The sequence below is a fragment of the Lissotriton vulgaris genome, chromosome 7 (genome assembly GCF_964263255.1).
Source record: "Lissotriton vulgaris chromosome 7, aLisVul1.2, whole genome shotgun sequence".
NCBI lineage: Eukaryota > Metazoa > Chordata > Amphibia > Caudata > Salamandridae > Lissotriton > Lissotriton vulgaris.
In genome coordinates this window covers 1,452,373,709-1,452,395,085 of record NC_141695.1, presented here as the reverse complement: position 1 = coordinate 1,452,395,085, position 21,377 = coordinate 1,452,373,709, and the positions used below count along the sequence as shown (strand labels likewise).

General features: G+C 43.2%; 1 protein-coding gene across 1 annotated transcript in view; it reads left to right on the top strand.

The window, feature by feature from the left end:
• The window catches only part of PTPRT (protein tyrosine phosphatase receptor type T), a 1,692,228-nt gene that overhangs the window by 450,189 nt on the left and 1,220,662 nt on the right, over positions 1-21,377 (top strand). Inside the window, exon 3 of the mRNA XM_086932257.1 lies at positions 17,163-17,434. Coding sequence (XP_086788383.1) covers positions 17,163-17,434 — 272 coding nt within the window. The remainder of the gene's footprint in view (positions 1-17,162; positions 17,435-21,377) is intronic.

The following is a 21,377-nucleotide window of genomic DNA, read 5'->3' as shown; positions in this document are numbered from 1 at the left end:
ACATACCAGTGATTATTTTGTCTATTTTACCGGCTGTCAAAGCTTGAACTTTCAGGGCACACACATGACATTGGAATGCTATTAAAATGCCTTAGATAATGGGATAATTTATTTAGTTTTTTTTTTATCTGGCAGCAGCACAGATGGAGGAGGAAAGGTATTAATCTACATGGATTGTTAGGTCTTGCTTAACAGTGCAACTGTCACCTGACCTTATAATCTCCACCAATATTATTCTGCTGTTCTTTGCTTCCACAAGAGACATACCTGTAGAGTTTAAATATAGTCCTAAAAACATACGGTAAGGAGGTAAGGAGGTAATCTCGTTTGTCAACATAGAGAATTTTATGGCTGATGGATGCGAGTATAAATGCGACCTATGAATTGCTCTGAACTGTTATTTTTCACTGATGATATCCGTAATTTAAAGATGCTGAATGCTGTGAAGACTGCAGCATTTTTTTGCTTTCATTTATACATATCCTTAATTCCACTTTTACTGCTTCCTTGCTTAGAGGTCCAACAATATGTGCCCAGGTGGCAGAAAAGACTGCCTCTTGACCATTACATTTATATCATCCCTTCAACTAGTGCTATAGAAACATCCTGTTTATTTGTGCGTTAGTGACTATAGGAGAATCGTTAACAGTACAGTTATGCCTGATTATACTACACAGATAGCAACACTGTTTCAACAGAAGACTTATTGCCTTGTAGATATTTTTGGGGTCTAAGACATTACATATAAAAGGGTCTTGTGAACCTGCAAAATCTTTTGACCATCAATTTCGCAAATTGTTTTCTAAATTACTTTTTGTGAGTTAAGGGAGTGATGAAGCATACAAATGTAAAAAAGGAAACAATGACGTGTCAGGGATACTTTGCAACATTGTATATAGAGGCACTCAAGACAATAGCTCCTGGCACCACTTGGGAGCCTCCACCATCCTGACAAAAATCCTAAAGGTCATTCCTACTCTGCTGGGTTCCTTGGCTGCCTTGGGCCTGTTTCTTCACTCTAAGTCATTCTGGCATCACGATTTAGAATCCCCTTTGGCCCTCATCGTCTTGTATGACCCACTGCAGTACCCTTACATGGTAACAACAGGAGGGCTGTGGGCTTGCAGATTTCCTTGCATAAATATTTTCTGCTCCAGATGTCCAATCCACAAGATACCTTCAGAGGCTTTGCTGTGCCTCAATAAATCACCTAAAGTTGAGGAACTTCATTTGGCTGCCTCAAAGCAAAGATGTATTGTCTTTGCCTTGTCGTATAATCCCAAAGCCAGACTCCATTTTGAACATGTTACATTAGCCTGCCTACCTTTGGCCCACATGCAGCACGCAATTATCTTTCATAGAACTTGTGAAAGTGTCAATTCATCTAACAATGACTTTCCTGATGCAAAAAGGTGACACAAGTCTGCTACAAGCTCTATGATATCTACAGGTCAAGGCCTGAGAATGAATGTACAAAATAAACATGTAGTTTGAGGTGACGGATTTTCATTAAGCTGGTTCATGCTGGCTATGTCTTAGGAATAAGGGAAAGTCACCCAATGTAGGGTAAAAGTCAGTGGTCAACCCTATATTTATCACATGAACTGACCACTGAATCTGAGAAATCCTTGCCTCAGATTACCACAAGAGGTCTTGCCAGACTCCTGCAGCAGCCATTCCTATACCGAGAGCTGATGCCAAGACGAGAGGAGCTGGGCCCAGCTGATATGTGTTTTCTTCTGAAGGAAAAGTATCTCCTGGCTAAAGTCTGATAATCACAGCTTCTCCACTGTGAAAAGATATGCAGTGCCCTGAACCCCAAGAAACTCTAGAGGTAAGTTAGCTACTCCATGCTCTCATAGTATAGCTCATGAAAGTAGTTTTCAGGGTACTAGGCTGCTGAGAACATTCCAATCAAGTCAGAAATGGTCATATTATTCACGCTGCTAGTCACATGCATTCATTTTGTTCTAATTATATTATGTGGGTTCTTAACTCATGTACTAAGCAAAAGGAAGAGGCTGTTGAAATAAACCCTTATAAAGACACATATTTTTTTCTCTTACTACAGTACTTGTGTGTGCTAAGGAACATCTTTGGGTATAAATTATCACTGCATCCCCAAACCGCGTACAAGGCTGTTAGTAACCCAGAAATCATGGACAACACATTGGCAGGTATGTCAAGTGGGGTTGTGTGAGGCTCAATAACCTTGACTTCCTGCTTAAGGGCTGGTGCACTTCAGTCTGGGCATCCGTGGGTAGAAAATCTAAACCTTGTAGAGCTAGGTCAGAGCCTTAGTTTACGAAACAGCCTTACTTCATGTGGAAAATAAAAACGTTGCCCTCTCCTGCATATACATTGCTGTTGCCATGCTCAATGTACAAGGCACGATTATGCCTCTTCCGTAGGGTCTTCATTTTAGGTTATTGGGTCTTGCTCCTTATCTTGTATCTCTAGGGCCTGAGCAACATTCATACATTCTTAATAAACAATCTACAAGGTGGCAGCAATTAAAAACTCAATTACGGCTCTCTGCTAAACTGCCGACATGAGGCAATGCAATCCTGAAGTGCTGATGTGTAAACACAATGGCTGCCATCTGCTCCAGAGCTAGTGTTACCGCTTTCAAAGGAGTTCGCATGATGCATGTTGCAGATGCATCAATAATATGAAGGTGTCCCGCGGCATCATTACGCACCGCTGAGGGAAAAACTGGAAATTTATGACCAGCAAGACAGCCCTTCTGGGTGTAATTTCCCGATTTTCAGTGCTAGGTGAAATAAATATGGCCATGAGATATGGCTTTATGTTTTTCATCAGTTTAACATTTTTTTCCTTTTTGCTTTTGGCAGATCTGCACGCAGAAGGTCAGCTTTCACTAGCTAGCGAACTGTCGCTGGTAGGGTCCTCACTCACTAAGTGAAAACTGCATGGGCCTTATTTATGAAGGTCTTGCGTCATTTTTAAAATGGGAAAAAGTGAAAGTGGCCCAAGGCCCTCATAAATGAGGCCCTATGTTTTTTTTAAATGCGAAGGGACAGCACAGCTCACACAAGCAATCAGGAACATAGGTTGCATTGTGTGAGATGTGAGTGGTTGTTCCTAAGCCCTGCCTATCTTTTCAGAGGAACTAACCAATCAAAAAGTATCCTAAATTGCCTGTAGCCCAATCCACCTCTTTACCTACATTCCTGGGTTTGAAATCCCACCATCTGGGCCAATAGTTTTCTTACAATGTTAAGAGAGCGGGCGCTCCTGGGCATGCTGGTCACAATGTCCCTAGAACCCTGAGCCTTTGTCAAATTACTTCCCTGCTTCTGCTTGGTTGTGAAATATTCTAAAATTTGTGTAATAGTTTTATTGTGTGAAAATCTCACGAATATATATTTTTAAGTGCAGCCTAACTACAAAAATCAGTCACATAACTAAATAACTAGAAAAATAAATATATAAATGTGAACTGCGACAGTTCTCCATATTTGATTGAAGACAGCAGTTCCAATGCCATTTGAAGACTGAGGACACTAAAGGTCATGGCCCTTGCATGGAGTGCAGCACATCGGGAGAGAAGGGACTTTTTATATCACTCGGAGGCTTAAAAATAACGTATTAACACCATTCTCGAGAGAGCGGGCTTGTGTACAGTGGTGGGTGCAATGTTTCACTACACTTGCGGAGTTGGTGGAATTTGGCGACTGTATTACTCGTGTACAATCTCTGATGGCTGGATTCCCCATAAGGCTCCAGCAGTGCAAGCTGGTAAGCGTAAGCGTGATTTAGCGTGCCCTAGTGTGATTTCATAACATGGGCAGTTGCCAGCAATCGCAAGTGGTCACAGTCACTGGGCTGCTTCTCGAGTAGGTTTGCTGATTCAAGTACATTTTCTACTTGAGCAGCAGCAAAGTCAACTTGAATGGCCTCACACTCTTGTGCACTCAATTGTGCCTTTCACTCTGATTTTTCAGTGCTCTTCACGCTACTGGTGCTAGATTGCAGTGTTGGGGGAACTTAGTGGAATCTCGGAGAGTTTTTATGTAACTCTGAGAAATTCCACGGAGTGAAACTCCATGAGTTCTGCCAAACCCACTTGTGTACTCATTCTAGTAAAATAGGGATTATAATCTTACTCTGAGTGATAGGGACAACGGTTTTTCCATGGGGTGACAGATAGGTAATGATCACATTCTCTGGGATAGAAGGATAACAAACTACTATAAAGGCAGTGATTTGTTACCATGGACAGTGGCCCCAAAGCTGCCAGCAACTTATACACCAGTTCTCTTTACAGTATTAAGGTGTAAGATGATTGCTGGAAGGTAAGGGGAAATGATGCAACCATTGTAAGGAGAAAGGGAACACAGGAGTCATTATAAGATTGGGGTGTATGAATGTCATGGCTATAGGGCTGTATACATGACCACCAACATTAGGTTACATGTCTGTGATGCTGGAGATACCTGTAGCTATTGTCTGTCATTTTAGTGGTTACTCGAGTTTAAGGGTTAGATTTATGAGTGGCTGATAAATATTTTACTATTTAACAGGTAGGCAGTGCGCTGCAGTCAAACTCAAATTGTTGTGGTTGCAGTCTTGATTAACTTCTGTGTTATCTCCTGTATAAGTAGGACTTGATAAAACAACAGGAACTTATTTTTGATTAAGTAAATGATACACTATATTTGAAATTGTATATTAATTGTTGAAATTTCAGGTTTTATACAAATTGTTGAGATCTTTAATCGGTATACTAAACTTACCGTAGCTTACTTATCAGGTGATCATTACAGATTAAGAGAGGAACTATGTTTATTATTGGATAAGAGGATATAATGCAATCCATGTAGAATAAGATGGTTCGCTGTGATAACTATAAGGCGCTAGAGTCAATGTGATCATTATAGGATTGAAGCAAAATGTGATCACTATAGGATAAAAGACTACAATGTAATATTTTCACTAAAAGGATCAACGTACAGCAGGTGTCTCTATAGGATATGAGAGTGCAATTAATGTGATAATACAAGTGATTACTAAAGGAGGAAACTGTGACTGTCACTATCGGTAACAACATAACATGTGTATTTGTAAAGCACAGGTTCACCCCTAACGGGATATCTTAGCGCTGAACAACAGATGTTTATTGTTACCCAACTCAATGGTACTCATTTTATTGACCTCAGTTGAATGAAAGGCTGAGTGGACCCGCCAGGATTTGCACCTGTGACCATAAGGTTGAACACAGGTCCCTGCAATGGATGCATTAGTCCACTGAGAAAACAGACCCGGCAGCGTAAGATAGCATATACAAATTAGAGCGTATTGCAATGGGTAAAATGGAAAAGGGAAGGCAGAAGCCACTTTAGGATTAAATATCTTAATATTGTAACTAAAAATAAGAGTGCATACTGTGATCACTATAGGATAAGATATGCTGCAACATTTGTATTGTGTGGTGGTGCCTATTTGGCACCACGGGAATCACGTGTTGCAAGATATTTATGAAAAGAAGCTTAGGCAGATTGTGAGATAGAATTTTCAAGATAAAGAAGTCAGAATGGGGATATCATGAACTGTGGTGAGACAATTATGTCAGTTTAAGACGAGGAGGAATTTGCTATCAAAAAGCCTCATTGGGGAATGTGATGTATATGGACTTAGGAACTAACATTCTGCTACATGTCTGGGAAGGAGTAGGTTATCACTCTGTGTGAGAAAGTGGATTATAATTAAGGCTCCCTGTTGTCTGTTCTTAGGGATTTTTACAGATAAATGCCTACAGAAAACAATGTGTTTTCTGTCTGCATTTATTTTTAAAAAGTGGATAAATACAGAAAATAGTCCTTCGTTTAAGCAAGACTGTGCTGTCTTTCATGATTTGTAGCCTAGCAGCTGAGCAGATTGATGGCATGGGAAAGTAAAACACAGGATGACATTTCTTTTAATAATGGCAAATGTCAACATACATTTTTAGTATAATGCTAACATTTAGTGGGTGTATTGTTACTTCATATGTGTCAGCTTAAATACCTAACAGACATCAAAGTAAGAGTGTGTGTCCTATCAGTGAAATAAATATGAAATGTACAGTTTTACTACTTCATTCATGCATAAACACAAAATAAATATATATAAATACAAATAAAATGGCCCAAAAATAAATATGGATAAATGCAGATGGAACTGTGAAAAAACGAATACCATAAAACTGGGAGCCCTTATTATAATTTGCGATGGGTAGTCACCCTCCTCAAGGAATAATAACACTAACCTGTTAGAGTGATCACCAAAAGTCATTAAATAAACTTGAACTCAATCCCCTGTTAGCTATAGCACAAAGAAAACCACCAGCTCAGCTTCAGCCAATGTGTGATGTATTATGCAGTACCAAAACAGTAATAAAGTCAAAACACCAACCAATAAAAAATTCAAATCACATTATAAAAATAGAGTAAATTTGAATTTGATAAATCTAATAAGGGGAACTGGAGGTATGATTTTTTTAAAAATAGGTTTTAAGTACAAATTGCACCAAAAAGCACTAAGTGCTAATGATAATTTATGGAAACAGGAGACCGGGACCTAGGTGAGATTTCAAGCTGGCCTCCTTGGGTCAGTTCACCAAGTGGGTTTGTCTGGTCAAAGATTTTACCCTCTGACCTACTCTTTTTATGGAGCTCATAATCCTCCAGCCAGGCAAGACTGAAGCTATATCCACCTACCATTCCATCAAGGTGCCACTGGAACCCTGGAGATCTTGGAAGTGCAAACATTTTAAAAGTCTTAACTTTATCAAGGTTTCATGAGCCCCAGTTCTGAATCATTTATAAGGCTCCCTGGTTCTTGATGACCACACCTAGCAGATGACAAAGCCCACTAGCAGGGTCCAGTCCTCGTCAAGTTGGTACTGGAAATCTTGTCACTTCTAGGAAAAGGCTGCTTGAAGGTAGCTGTATCCTGGTAGCCAAACAGGAGGTAGGCCAATTGATTATTGAAGGCCACTTCTTTGTCCTGGGTAGAAGAAGGAGCAGATCCAATCCTGAAATGAGGGCACCTTTCAGGTTGCAGCATGTAGGGTCCAGTCCTCTACTGATCGTATGCAAGTCCAGTCCTTGGGGTGTCACATTTATGTTTTACAGTGGATGGGGTAAATCATGGCCCATCCCTAACCAACAAGGTAAAAGTTCCCAGGGGTATTCCTACTCCTTTTTTAGCAGTCCCTGTTTGCCCTACTGCAAGCAATCACACAGTGCAGCTTACAACTAAAATAAAATTAGAAAAACCTTCCTCCCTTGTGCAGAGACCTTGTGTCCACCCAGTGGTCTGAATAGAAAACTGAGCAGTTTTCCCGCCCTGTCCCTGCTCCAAACTGGTTCTGTGGGCAGCTTCCATCACATTAGGTTTGGAGCCAGCCTGGCTGGAGTGGGTCTGGGGAAAGCTTTCCCCTGAGTATGTCTCTTCTTACTAGGCCTGGGTGTAGTGTATATTGCGGCAGTGCAATGTGTGTAATTTCAGTAATTTTGCCTTGCACGTTATGCTATTATACCATTTTGCATAATACACACCATTAACAGTAAACATTTACCACAAACATGCATTTTGCAATAGTACTTTCTCAGAAGTGCATGGGAACCATCAAACATGAGTAGCTATAATTTAATTTAAATGCGCGTGTACGCCAAAATGTGATGCAAAAATGTGTTCTGAGCTAAAATATACCACAAAATCATTAGCTTGCATTTTGCATATCTATGCAAAAGCAAATTACGTGAATTTCACACACCTCTTTTCTTAGGATAAACTATGAATGGGCAGGCTTCACCCTTGTCCCCTTCAAGTTAATGAAATTCTGGGGACCTCCCCAGCTTCCCTTTCTGACCTGATATGGATCGCATGTCCTACATCAAACTCATCCCATTACCAGGCCAAGGCCATTGTTCTGATTTGAAAGCAGTTTTCACACCTCATTAATGTCAAGCACTGTCTAAGCAGTTGCTGATAGACTAATGCAAATTAGCCACAGAAGCTTCCAGCAGGAAAAAGGTAACTTTCTAAAATATACTTTTCCTGAATATTTATAAAAAAATATAACTTCACCAATGAAATGGGTTTTTAATGATGATGAAATATAGTCTTTGAGTAACTACTATAGTCATTTTCTGTCAAAAGCTGCAGGTTAAAGTTCATAATCTGCACTTTGACATGGTTCACCATGTGGAAAAGGTTTACTTGCAATATTCTGGTTTATAATGATGGTGATGAACAATATGGAGACCTACCAATACATAGAGTGAGTGAAAGTCAAAGAGAAGTAGAAAGCAGGAGAATGAGAGATTGACTGGAGGAGAGGAAGATCATATTTTATTTAGAGAGCAAGCAATTATGATTAAGTCACTCTAAATTGAGATTGGGTGTAATTTCACTACAGAGAGAAAGGAATCATGATACAGTAATATGGTGTAATAAGGCATATAGTATCATTGAAGCGAGAGAGAGGAATTGTGATATCACCATAGGGAGACCTAGAGTACTGTGAAGACTGAGAAGTTTGTAATGTCACTAAAGAATAAGATGGTGCACCATCACAATGTAGTGAGAGAGGAAGGACGATATTATTGTAGCGTGATATGGAGAACCCAAGCTAGTAATATCAGTGACGTAGTTGTGGCCACCCCATCCAAGATTGCCATCAGTCATCACATCATTGCATTAGGCAGGGTTACAAGTAGCAGTACCCTCTAAAATTGTAACACATAACATCCATAGCTGCACCCCCCCTGCAGCAAGGTAATAATGGGAGTATCAAATCTCTCTAACTCAAATAATACCGTTAAACACTTTTTGAAAATTGAAACAAATTTCTCGAAGCAACAGCTTGAGTTCCTAAAGTACAAACATTTTCAATATAAATATATACTTTTTTATTCAAGAAAGCAAATAATAATTTAAATAAAGCAAAAGCTAATATGGTAGTAGGCCAGGCTGCACACAGGAGAGCTACATTTGAGGAACTGGAGAGCCCCTGGTAGCTCACTAATAACTCGTTGGAGACGCCTGGAAACATCCACATCGGAAGCTTTCATGGCAAACTATTTGAAATGTCTGAACATTCCCAACAGTATTAAATTCGCACCTGTTCGTGAAATGACTTCTACAAGTGCAGATGTGCTTCCTTTATTTTTCACAACTGGTTCAATAAATAAAAAAATAAAAAACTCTGCTTTATATTACATTATGTCCCATAATGCAGAGCTATTTTTAGATTATGTGGTCCATAATCTATGCCAGTCTCTGCATCAGAACCTTGAGAGTGTAATGTAGTGAGTGTTCTATGTCTTACTGTTAAATGTTTAGTAATTTAAGGTTTCCTCTAGAGTGAGCGAGATACAAAAAATATCCTCACCATTTTCTCCTTTTTTTTATAAATGTGCTTGTTGCTTTATCTACGATGTGTATTTGTGGTTAGTCTAAATAAAAATAGCAGAAAACATCTAGTATTGTTTGCGTTGCAGTGTTTGCATTCTTTCACTACCAGGTCTATTATGTCTGTATCATCGGAGATTATCCTGAAAACCTACCCTTCATGCATAAAGGGGGAATCAATTTTCTAAGCCTTAATGCAAACTTCCGGATTAATTGATTTGATTATAAATGTGCCTAACTTAGTACATCAACAATAGGGTCTGCATCATATATTTATATCACATTGTGCATTAATAAGCCATTTGATCGACCCTGCATTGATAGCTTGGTGCTCAAATAACGAAATGTTTATTGTTAACCAAATCATTGGTACTAATTTTATCAACATCAGAAGGATCAAAGGATGAGAGGACCCTTTAATGTGTTAACCTGTTATCAGAGGACCTGAATTAGGCAGATGTAACTATATTTTGTGATTTTCTTTCAGAAAGGAGCTTTTAAGTGGCTGCTTCACGTCATGATCATTATAGAAAATACAACATTCTAAATTACTATATAGATTATAGTGAGTGAAAGATAAATGTGCTTTAAATACATATAAGGGATGTGTGAATATCGTTGTAGGTTGAAAGAGAGTTCTAATGTCAATTCTCAGGTAAAGAGAAGTGGACATTTTGATTGTGTTTGCTATAAATGTCATACCCCTGTATGTAGTAATTCTTACCACCAAAGAACATTTCATTGGATCTCTGCATAGTGTAAAGCTACTATGCCAATACATAGATGGAGAAAGCCTGTAAAGTACCAAGAAAGAAAGTGATCTGTAAGACTGGATCTTCAGTAGCTATTGTTGACATCGTTGAGATGGGGCATACACTAACCTAACTAGATCATCACCAACAAGCTCACCAAACAATGTCTTCTAAAAGGTTTTTGGGGCAACCGATGTAACAGCGATAACTCCCCAAATTTGATATGATTGATTTCCACCAACCGGGATTCATGTGACATTGGTGGTTATAAAATTTGTAGAATAACTGTTTAACTCGTTTTCTATTAATAAAACACATCTTTTAAAATTGCATTGCTTACAAATTTCCATAGAAAAGTACAGTCTCCATTGCATTAAGTGAATGTCAATACACATCTTTCTGATATTCCTGGTAAGAGTTTCTTCTTCTTAGCCCTCAATTTACCTTTTTTTCTAAATCCGTTGGTCATTCTTGTCAGATAAGGTTCTTTACATAGCTATTGATAACCTCATTGACTTCTGCGTTTAGTTAATTTGTAGTGCCAAGATAACTGAGTATATCCAAAGCCTACTGCATATCCTCTATAGGAAAATCTGTGCCCATGGGATTGATAAATGGTGATTAAAATGAATACTTATATTGATTTCACACAATGCACAGTGTGCCAAACTCGAGGATAACTATGGAGTCATCACAGCATAATTAGCATATAAGCATAATTGTATATGGCACAATCCAAAATACCAGCAACCTGATGGAAGATTTCATGGCCAAATGCATAAGTCTGAATAAAATATTCTAACAGACCAGAATAAAGCACGAAGTGATCATCAAGAAGTTTCTAGAAAGCCCCTTTACTTCATATGACAATGATCAAAATATCTCACAAAATACACCTTTACTTGAAGAGTGATAAGAAGGCTAATCAATGATGTACACAGAAAAACTAAATTCACATATTATGAAAGTCTCCCCCTTTTCGATAGATATGCAATTTCTTTTAGTTAACCTCGAGCACCTCCAACACCCCAGCTAATCTTGATCTTCCACATGTTAAGTGTTCCACTGGCTGCCAGTATGTATTTTGTTCCAGGAAGTGGGTCAAGCAGTTCCTCCTTCTATGTCTGCCATTGTTTAGAGAGAAAGACATTGCTGGAACATCCGCAAGCCTATGATGGTATAGTTTATCTGCCATTACATATGTCATTTCCAAAGTTAGACTCACAAAGTTTTGTTCTTGTACATTATGAACATTCCTGACCTTTTCTTTCTGTCATGGTCATCATTGATCAACATACCAATCCTTGACAGAAGAGATGTTGAAGGGAGTGGTGTTGGAGAGGCCTTCCATCTGACTGCTTCTAAATATTACCACTTCAGGCTTCTGGTCTGCTGCAAGGCTTTTCTAATGACGGACAGATATCCACCGTCATACATCGGGTTGCAACAGAAAGGTTGAGAACACCTCTTGTGGGGGAGTTGGGAGTGGGTATTTTTTAACACAGTTTGCAATGAAGTGTAAAAGAGGAAAGAGGAGTCAATTTGTAGCCTGTCTTGACAACTAGCTCGAAGCACAGGCTATGGATAGGGAGGATGCCTTATTAAAAATGATCACGCCTGGCTGCAGGAGTCAACATAAATTCTTTTTTGTCTCTCTTTGCTCTAGCTTTTATTGCTGTTTCTGCCCTCCAGTGTTCTGTTTTTCATGTGCGCACAAATCCTCGGCTTTAAATAGAATAGAACAAATCACTGGTGTTTTGTGTGTTTTTTTTGCACCCTTTAAGGCTGGATCTTTTATGGGGCCTTGATGTACCCATAAAAGAGATGAATGAGGATATATTTTTGTAATGACTGGAAACATCTGGAGGAGCACCACAGGGATCTAGATCCTCCCGACATGGCTGAGTGCAGAGCACATAATGCTAGACGCTGTGAGATGCAATAGTCACATTGGGGGACTGTGACAGTGAATAGCGGCTGTGAATGCAAATTCTTCAATTGAGCAAAACATTCTACCACCACCTCAAGTGGAGTCTTTGGACACACCGTAATATTGGCACATAAGAAAATTGTCCTTTGGATTTTTATCTTTTTCTCAACCCTTCAAACTCGAAATACTGCAACGGAGCTATGGGCCATTGAAGGCCAGGCACTGTCGCTTACAGTATCCTATTCTAAACTGGAGATTATTATAAATAAATAAATCAATGAATCAATCAGTCAATTGTAAAGCGCACTACTTGCTCGTGAGGGTCTCAAGGCGCTGAGTGGAGGGGGGTGCTGCTACTGCTTCAAGAGCCAGGTCTTGAGGAGTCTTCTGAAGGTGAGCAGGTCTTGGGTATGTCGCAGGTGGGTAGGGAGGGTGTTCCAGGTCTTGGCAGTGAGGAAGGAGAAGGATCTGCTGCTGGAGGTTGTTCGTTGGATGCGGTGGACGGCTGCGAGGGCGAGGCTGGCGGAGCGGAGCTGGCGGGTTTGGGTGTAGAAGCTGAGTCTGCTGTTCAGGTAGGCTGGTCCGGTGTTGTGGAGTGCTTTGTGTGCGTGGGTGGGGAGCTTGAAGGTGATCCTCTTGTTGACGGGGAGGCAGTGCAGGTGTCTCAGGTGAGGGGTGATGTGGCTGCGACGAGGGATGTTGAGGATCAGTCGGGCGGAGGCGTTTTGGATGTGTTGTAGTCATCGTAGGTGTTTGTCAGGGATTCCCGCGTAGAGTGCTTTGCCGTAGTCCAGTCTGCTGCTGACGAGGGCTTGGGTTACCGTTCTTCTTGTTTCGGTCAGGATCCATTTGTAGATCCTGCGGAGCATGCGAAGGGTGTTGTAGCAGGCAGAGGAGATGGCGTTGACCTGCTTCGACATGGAGAGGGAGGAGTTGAGGATGAATCCTAGGTTGCGTGCGTGGTCTGTGGGCGTCGGTGCTGTTCCCAGTGTGGCTGGCCACCATGAGATGTCCCAGGCAAAGGGGGTGGGGCCGAGGCTGAGGACCTCTGTCTTGTCCGAGTTCAGTTTCTGACGGCTGCTCCTCATCCACTCGGCGACGGCCTTCATTCCCTCGTGGAGGTTGGTTTTGGCGGTGTGCGGGTCCTTGGTGAGGGAGAGGATGAGCTGAGTGTCATCGGCATAGTAGATGATGTTGAAGTCGTGCTGGTGGACCACTTGTGCGAGGGGGGCCATGTAGATGTTGAACAGGGTCGGGCTGAGGGATGAGCCCTGGGGTACGCCGCAGATGATGTCGGTGGCTTCAGATCAGAAGGGTGGAAGGCGGACTCTCTGGGTTCTGCTGGAGAGGAAAGACCTGGTCCAGTCCAGGGCCTTTTCTCGAATTCCGGCTTCTTGGAGGCGAGTCTTTAGTGTGTGGTGGCAGACCATGTCCAAAACGGCTGACAGGTCCAGGAGGATGAGGGCTGATGTCTCGCCGTTGTCAAGTTGGCGCTTGATGTCATCTGTGTCGGCGATGAGGGCTGTCTTGGTGCTGTGGTTTCGCCTGAATCCCGACTGGGACGGGTCTAGGATGTTGTTGTCCTCGAGGTGGCGGTTTAGTTGCATGTTGATGATTTTCTCAATGAACTTCGCCGGAAAGGGGAGCAGGGAGATGGGCCGGAAGTTCTTGAGGTCCTTGGGGTCCGCCTTGGGTTTCTTGAGGAGGGCGTTGATTTTGGCATGCTTCCAGATTTCCAGGAATGTCGCTGTTTCGGAGATGTTGATGACCTTCCATAGTTGAGGTGCGATGGTTGCGTCCGCTTTGTTGCATACCTGGTGTGGGCAGGGGTCCGTTGGTGATCCTGAGTGGATGGAGTTCATGGCCGTGCACGTCTCGTCGTCATTGACTTTGGACCAGAAGTTCTGGTGGTTGGTGCTGGTGGTGTTCGAGGGGGTGTTGGAGTCCGGGCTTTGTCGGGGCAGTCGTGGTGTTGAAGCTGTCGCGGATGTCGGCTATCTTGCGGTGGAAGAAGGTGGCCAGTGAGTCGCACAGATCTTGTGAGGGCGGGATGTCGTTGGTGTTGGCGCTGGGGTTGGAGAGTTCATTCACTATGTTTAATAGCGCTTTGCTGTCGTGTGCATTGTTGTCCAGGCGGGCTTTGAAGGAGGATCTCTTGGCTGTTCTTATGAGGTGGTGATGTCTGCGGATGGCATCCTTGTAGGCTGCGTGGCGGTCCAGTGTGCGTTTGTGGAGCCATTTCTTTTCCAGTTTCTGGCATGCGCATGTGTAGGTCTGGAGCTCCTCGGTGAACCATGTGGCTTTCTTGCTGGTGTGGTTGTTGGAGGGTTTCTTAAGCGGGGCGAAGGGTGTTGGCACAGTCGTCGGTCCACTGTCTGAGGTTTTTGGCAGCGGTGTCTGGGTTGGTGGGGTTGGTGGGGGGTTCTGAGCGAGGGTGGAGGTCAGCTGGTCTTCGGTGACTTTGCTCCAGCAGCGGCAGGGCAGCTGTTGGGTGCAGTGGTGCGTGGTTGGTTTCTGGAAGGTGAAATGGATGCAGCGGTGGTCGGTCCAGTGGAGTTCGGTGGTGTGGTTGAAGGCGACGTGGGTGCTTGTGGCGAAGATGGGGTCAAGAGTGTGGCCGGCGGCGTGGGTGGGTGCGGTGACGAGTTGTCTGAGGCCAAGGTTGGTGAGGTTGTCGATGAGGGTGGTGGAGTTGGCGTTGTTGTTGTTCTTGAGGTGGAAGTTCAGGTCCCCGAAAAGGATATAGTCCGTGGAGGTGAGTGCATAGGTGTTGGCGAGGTCGGCGATGGAGTCGCAGAACTGAGCTCGGGGTCCGGTAGGTCTGTAGACGAGTGTTCCTCTGAGGGTGGGTTTGGGGTCGATGTGGATCCGGAAGTGCAGGTGTTCGGCAGAGTTGAGGGTGTCGTCTGCGTGGGTGTAGCACTGGAGGGTGGACTTGTGGACGATGGCTAGATCTCCTCCAGTTCCGTTGGCGCGATCCCTGCGGGTGATCTTGTAGCCGTACAGAATGTGCTTCAGTAATGGAGGAGCATGGGAGCATCAGACAGTGTGGAGGAACAAAAATGAAGTTTCAATACTGAGTTGCAGCACCACTGACTCAATAACTTCGACAACCACTATATTATTGATGTAAGTGTCTAAAAATACAAATACAGATTTACTATTTCTAACTCCAAAGCTACTTATCCTGATGATATATATATATCGGCAAGATAAGTAGATGCGGAGTTAAGAACAATTTAGTATACATACACTACTATATCGTTAAGGGTAGTATGTAAATATGGAATTCGGTGGCGGCTGCCATGGAATAGTACGGGTGGGCAGGGGTAGAAAAAAAAAGATTTCACCTACTTGGCTGCCGCCCATCACCCCTCTTCTGTCCTCTTCTGTTGATGCACAGAAGCACACAGTCTCTCGGACACCCCAAAGCCAATCAAGACTCTGCTATCACCAGCATGACATCAGTGACATGATTGGTCTGAGCGGCCTGGTTTGGCACTCAAGCAGGGAGTGGGAGCCTGGGCATGTTCTCTACCCGGCTGCGCAATACAGCCGGTGGAGAAATGCTAAGTGCACATGTCTGTTAGGGTGGCCCAAGACGGCTGGCCAAACAGTCATGCACACTTAAGTGCACCAACCCCTCCTCCCCATGCTGGTTGTGATGACAGCCGAGCTCCGCCCAATAAGGTAACCAAATCTGTGTCAGTACGGAAAAAGAAAATGATAAGAACATTGTGTTATTATCATTTTAATTTTCCTTTTTGCACTGATCAAAGAGCAGTGGGGGCGGGGGGGGGGGGGGGGGGCACTCCTCTGCCTGAGCAGAGGATCTGCTGTTGATGGAAGTGCAGACCTACTTTTATTAACTCCTCATCTGTTTACCTTGATGATATTCTTATGATGAAGGGAAACAGATGTTGGACTAAGAACAGTAAATCTAGACTTATATGTACCTTGATGACTAGTGTTAGTGGAACTTAGGGAGTCAACATTGTTGGAGCGCACTCATTTTACCCTCAATATTCAGACATTTTCAGCCTGTAGGTAAAGTAGGGATGCAGAAAGATTTGAAAAACTCAAGGACTTCTTAATACAGGCAAGTACTACCCAATATAAGAGATGAAAGAGGACCCGTTCTACCTCTGACTACAACCAGTTCAACTATATTTTATATATTTTCGTCCTTGCTAAAAGTCATTGCCTCACTAAGCAAGTTTTTAATTTCCTTGTAGTACATCCAGGTTAGGTCCCAGTTTGAGGAATCTATTGGTGCCACATTTAGCCGTGCATAGCTGCAATAAGGCTAAGTGTGTATCAATGTTAAAAGAAGATCATACCTAGCGAGGAGTTATGCGCACATGGACAGTGTGATCGATAGCCCTCGATGCGGACAAGTACAGTGGACTGCTACTATCAGAACACAGTCTTGCACATATGATTAGAAAATATATTTCATCTGTTTTCCTAGGTGATGGTGTGTGACTGTTATTCATTACTGTTTGATATCAAGAAGCACTAAAAAATGCACTTGGCCATTCTTCTGGGTCTTCGGTCAGTAGATGGCCAGACGGCTCATATGGTCACTTCCATTTTTCCTCTTGATTACTTTGAAAAAAATCATGATCATTATATTCTGCAGAGGAAGCTCACTTGGAGCTCGGGGTAGTTACCTGAAAACAATATATTTTGTAGTAGGCTAGGGTCTGATTTTGCTCTGTCTCATATGAAGTTGTCCAGATATAATGTTTGCATGTCTATGTCTTTAAGCAACTGTGATGCTGCCCTAGACCTTTTTGTGGGGGTAGGAAAAGTGGGAAGGAAGGCAATGGAGGGAGAAACTTTGTTAAATAAAGTAATTTGATACTATACTGCAATAAATACGTTTGTTGGATATTTTCTCTATGGCTTATGTGGTTCAATGTGAAGCGGTCATTATGTTAAGTAAAGTGACTTTCTCTCTTTTCTCTCTCTCTCTCGCCTTCTACCTCTATATCTCTATATCTCTACCTACTCCGTCTTCTACCCTGAACCCTTCTCTTCTCCGTGGACTGCAGGCTCCTTCATGATGGTCAACAGTTCAGGGCGGGCATCTGGACAAAAGGCTCACCTGCTTCTCCCCATCCTAAAGGAGAATGACACTCACTGTATTGACTTTCACTACTACCTGTCGAGTCGCGACCGCTCCAGCCCGGGCTCGCTGAATGTCTATGTGAAGGTGAATGGAGGGCCCCAGGGTAACCCAGTCTGGAATGTGTCCGGAGTCGTCACTGAAGGATGGGTCAAGGCAGAACTCGCTATCAGCACCTTCTGGCCAAACTTCTACCAGGTAATTTAAGCTTCGCCTGTTCCTTCACCCTAAGCATGTACCATCCACAATGGCGCCAGACGGGGTGGGGACTTGGAGGTAGGCCTTACTGGCTGAAACATATTTGAGTCAGCTACTTCCTGACCATTAAAGTTCGATCTTTGCTCCCACATTATTGAACTCACAAATTTGATTCTAGCTAGAAATACATAAAATACTGATATTAAATGATTAAACCCAAGGACAAGAAACATAATTTATCAGTACTTCAGGACTACGGTTCGACGCTCTACCAAACGTTGAGCGCACATATGATTATGTTTGTGTGTGTGTGTACAGTCGATAGTAACAGTGCGTAAGAGCGTGTGTACATGCATATTAACGCCCGGTGCTGGACATTCCAATTACAGGCGTGGTCGTGACAGAACCCAGCCATCATGCGCACAGGCCACCCTTGGCTCATGACGGTTGGGTTCCGTCATGAGCATCGAAGGAGTTAAGTAGGTATATGTGTGACTGCATGCATATAGTCCATCAGCAGTAAAAGTGTGTATGTGTGCACGTGGGTACAGGTATGTGCTCCAATATATTAATTATGCATGTATTCATGCAAATTTTGTAGGAAAGAGTGTACGCATGTGTAATTCACAGAAGCATTCGACATATATGTGTCTCTGCGTACTTGTGTGAGTGTTTCAGCAGCAGTCAGATTGATAAGCATGTCAGCATTTGTCATTAGCTGGCTCAACATCAGTAAATGTGTGGGTCCAATTGAGCACAACCCAGCTTATGGATTTCTGTTTATGTCAACACTTGGAGTTCCATGACTGCCTATATCATTAAAGTTGTTGTAGTATCTTTTCAACTATTTCTACCAGGTGTGGTCAATCTTCCACTCTGTCTCGGGGAGTAGTGTAGCAAGGGTCCTGGGGAAGCTAGGAAAGTGCATCGTACTCCTTCAGTGGGTATAATTGTCATAACACAGGCGAAGGGGGGGGCCTTACACCACGGGCCCCAGTGCCATTCCTACCACCGCATTACGATAGCTAAGCTGCTGGTTAGAAGTCTGAAACACAAGGAGCCAGGTTCACCAAATGGTTGGTGGGTCTCAGCTCATGCAAGCAGTTCTATGAGGAGGTGGAATGATGAGCATTGCCCTGCAGGGTAGCTTTATTCACATGCATGATGGTCTACAGAATGAAAGAACTCACTCTAACACAAGAATAAGTATGAAGAAAAAATTGCCCACCTAGCAACTAGGGCTGGACGCCCAAGCTTCTAACCTTGAACACGAAGCAGGGACATTGTCCTAAAAATACAAGTGCGGGTAAAAATTAGAATATACAGTGTCCATCAATGTCATTTCATCATACTAAGGGCTGGTACCACCTTATCACTACACATTTTTACAGTAGTAGGTGAGGTAAAAACGTAGTAATGTTTATTATATATGCATGTACATTTCCAATACAAAGCTTATATGTCCATATTTAAACCATATGCAGGGGGCTAAGAGGTTTATGAACATCTTTTGTTTTTAATAGTTCCCTGGAAATGTACCTTGGCTATTCGAGTACTATAAAAATCAAAATGTATATTAGTCTAAATGCAAGTCTAAGAAAAATCACATGCATAGTTTCCAAAATTACATTTTAAAACAAACGTTACACTTGTTTGGTGCATTTACAAAGGGAAGGTCAAAGATTGTCAACATGTAAAGTAAATGTTATGGCTTGAATATTATAATGTGTGGGTGCTAAAGGTATGAGAAAGCAAAGATGGCTTTGATTTGCAGTCTTATTTGCCTCTGACACCCCACCTCACCCCGTTTAGAAATACTGATCACCTTTTCACACCTTGTCTTTCTGGAAGAAGGTGCGTGGCAATACATGGGCCACACCGCCATTCAGTCAGTTATCAGTATGTAAACTCCTGCCCCAATCCTTTAGCACTTATTATAAATTACTGGTGGGGACCTAGTCTCACAAGCCCATATTACTATAGAAAGTTGATGCCAATATACTTTTTTTTAACTATAAATTGCTTCATCGTCGCAAGCGCGAATTTCTTTTTGATGCATAATTCGGCCCCCACCTATTAGTGTAACAGCTTTCTTTCCTACATACGTTATTTGACCTCAGACAGTAAACACTGCAGAAAACACGGCCAATTTTAGCAACGTTTCTGTTATTTCCGATTAATCTGTCCTCGCGCTAGCAAGTAAACTCACGCAGCATTAAATCAGCGTCCTTATTGCGAACCTGGGATCATCAACACATTGTAGCAGCGAGCAGCTGGCGCGCGCCGAATGAGGAGCGAAGCCAGAGGGGACTGTGTTTTTTTTAATAATCCCTAAATACCTAGCGTCAGACGGCAGGCGCAGTATCAAGTTCACAAATCTACATAGTGCGCGCACTGCTCTCAGATTCACAATCTGTGGGCGGGAGGAGTTGGCCTTGGATTCTCGAAGGAATAAAGCTTGTAGTGTGTGACAGACCAGGGGCAAAATCATGAAGGGCTGCGCTGGCTCAGCACAGAGCCGAGCACCTGTTTTAATATCCCTACAGTGTGTAAAGTGAATCAATTTAACCTGATATTTCTCAGAGTTAGCTCATTATTTTAGACAGCACAGCCAAGAAACAGACAAACCTTTGCCGACTAAAGTGGCGGTGGGGCCAGGGGTGGAGAGTGTGGGGTTTTGAACTAAAATGTATATGTTATTAAAAAAAAAAGACACCTGCTGCTCTGCTCCACTCCTGTTGCCGCCTCACTGCTTCTCTCACCGCCGCCGCACCAGACGGAGATGGGTCCTCAGGGCACAGGCTCCACACCAAATCCAAATATGGGCCGGGATGCCCGCCACCCCTTCCACCACCAATCCCAATGGGAGGAGACAGACACAGTTTGAACTTTTGGAAAGCAGGGGGCCTCATGACACCCCCGGTCGTATTTATTAAAATATGAAACAAAATTTAAAACTTTAAATTAAAAACGTTTCATGTATCATGTACAGATTCAACATTCCATTACATTTGATGAAGACAGGTATTCAGGTTAACCTTAACAAATCTCTAATACAAAGATTTCCTAACCGAGTCTAACATCATGACAAATGCATTATATACGAATTTGTACATCCTAACGTTAGGGGCCAACGGCAAGGTCTTAACCGGTGTCAGATCCCTATCACCAAAATTCCCACCCTCACGTGTGAGTGGCGCATGCGCAGAGGACTTTACCCTTATAGCCAACTGTAACTTCCCTTGTCGTGGGGGCCCCCTTTCACTCGACGCCATCTTAACGTCGTCCGAGTTCCCGTGCGTAAGAAGGACAGCGTGGACTCCCCCCCTTTCCCCGCACTCTCTTCCGCCGGAGCGGATATCCGGCTCCCGGGAAATTCTGGGGAGGGGTATATAGCCGTCTCCCCCTGAGAGGGGCCTATGGCCGTCTCCCCCTGGGCGACCCATCCGTAATGGGTGCCGCCCCCCCCGTGGGAGGGGCCAATGGCTGCCTCCCCCCGGGCGCTCCCATCCATAATGGGTGGCGCCCCCCCTGGGGACCTTGAAATCACTGCTCACCGATCATGACCTTACCGCCACAGGCCAGGTAGTTGACCGACTATCTGGCCCCTCACACCTCCTATAGGTCATGTCTCCTCAACCCCACTAGCCACGCTATCATGTCTCCTATCAATAAGTCATTCCCCACCCTGGACAGGTGTACCCCATCATCAGAATAACAGTGATCACCCCAGATGCACCCAAGAGATATGCTTTGAACATGAGCAGAGCGAAACAATTTCTCCATTTTATTGTTGACCCTCTTTACCGAATGGTTCAACGCTGTTGTGGACAAACCACCCCGCCATACCCTCCTCGGAATCATGTGAGACCAGGCTATTGTACATCCCGGGAGCCTCTTTGCTAACCAGCTAACTGCAGAAAGTGTGTGCTCAACTAAAGCT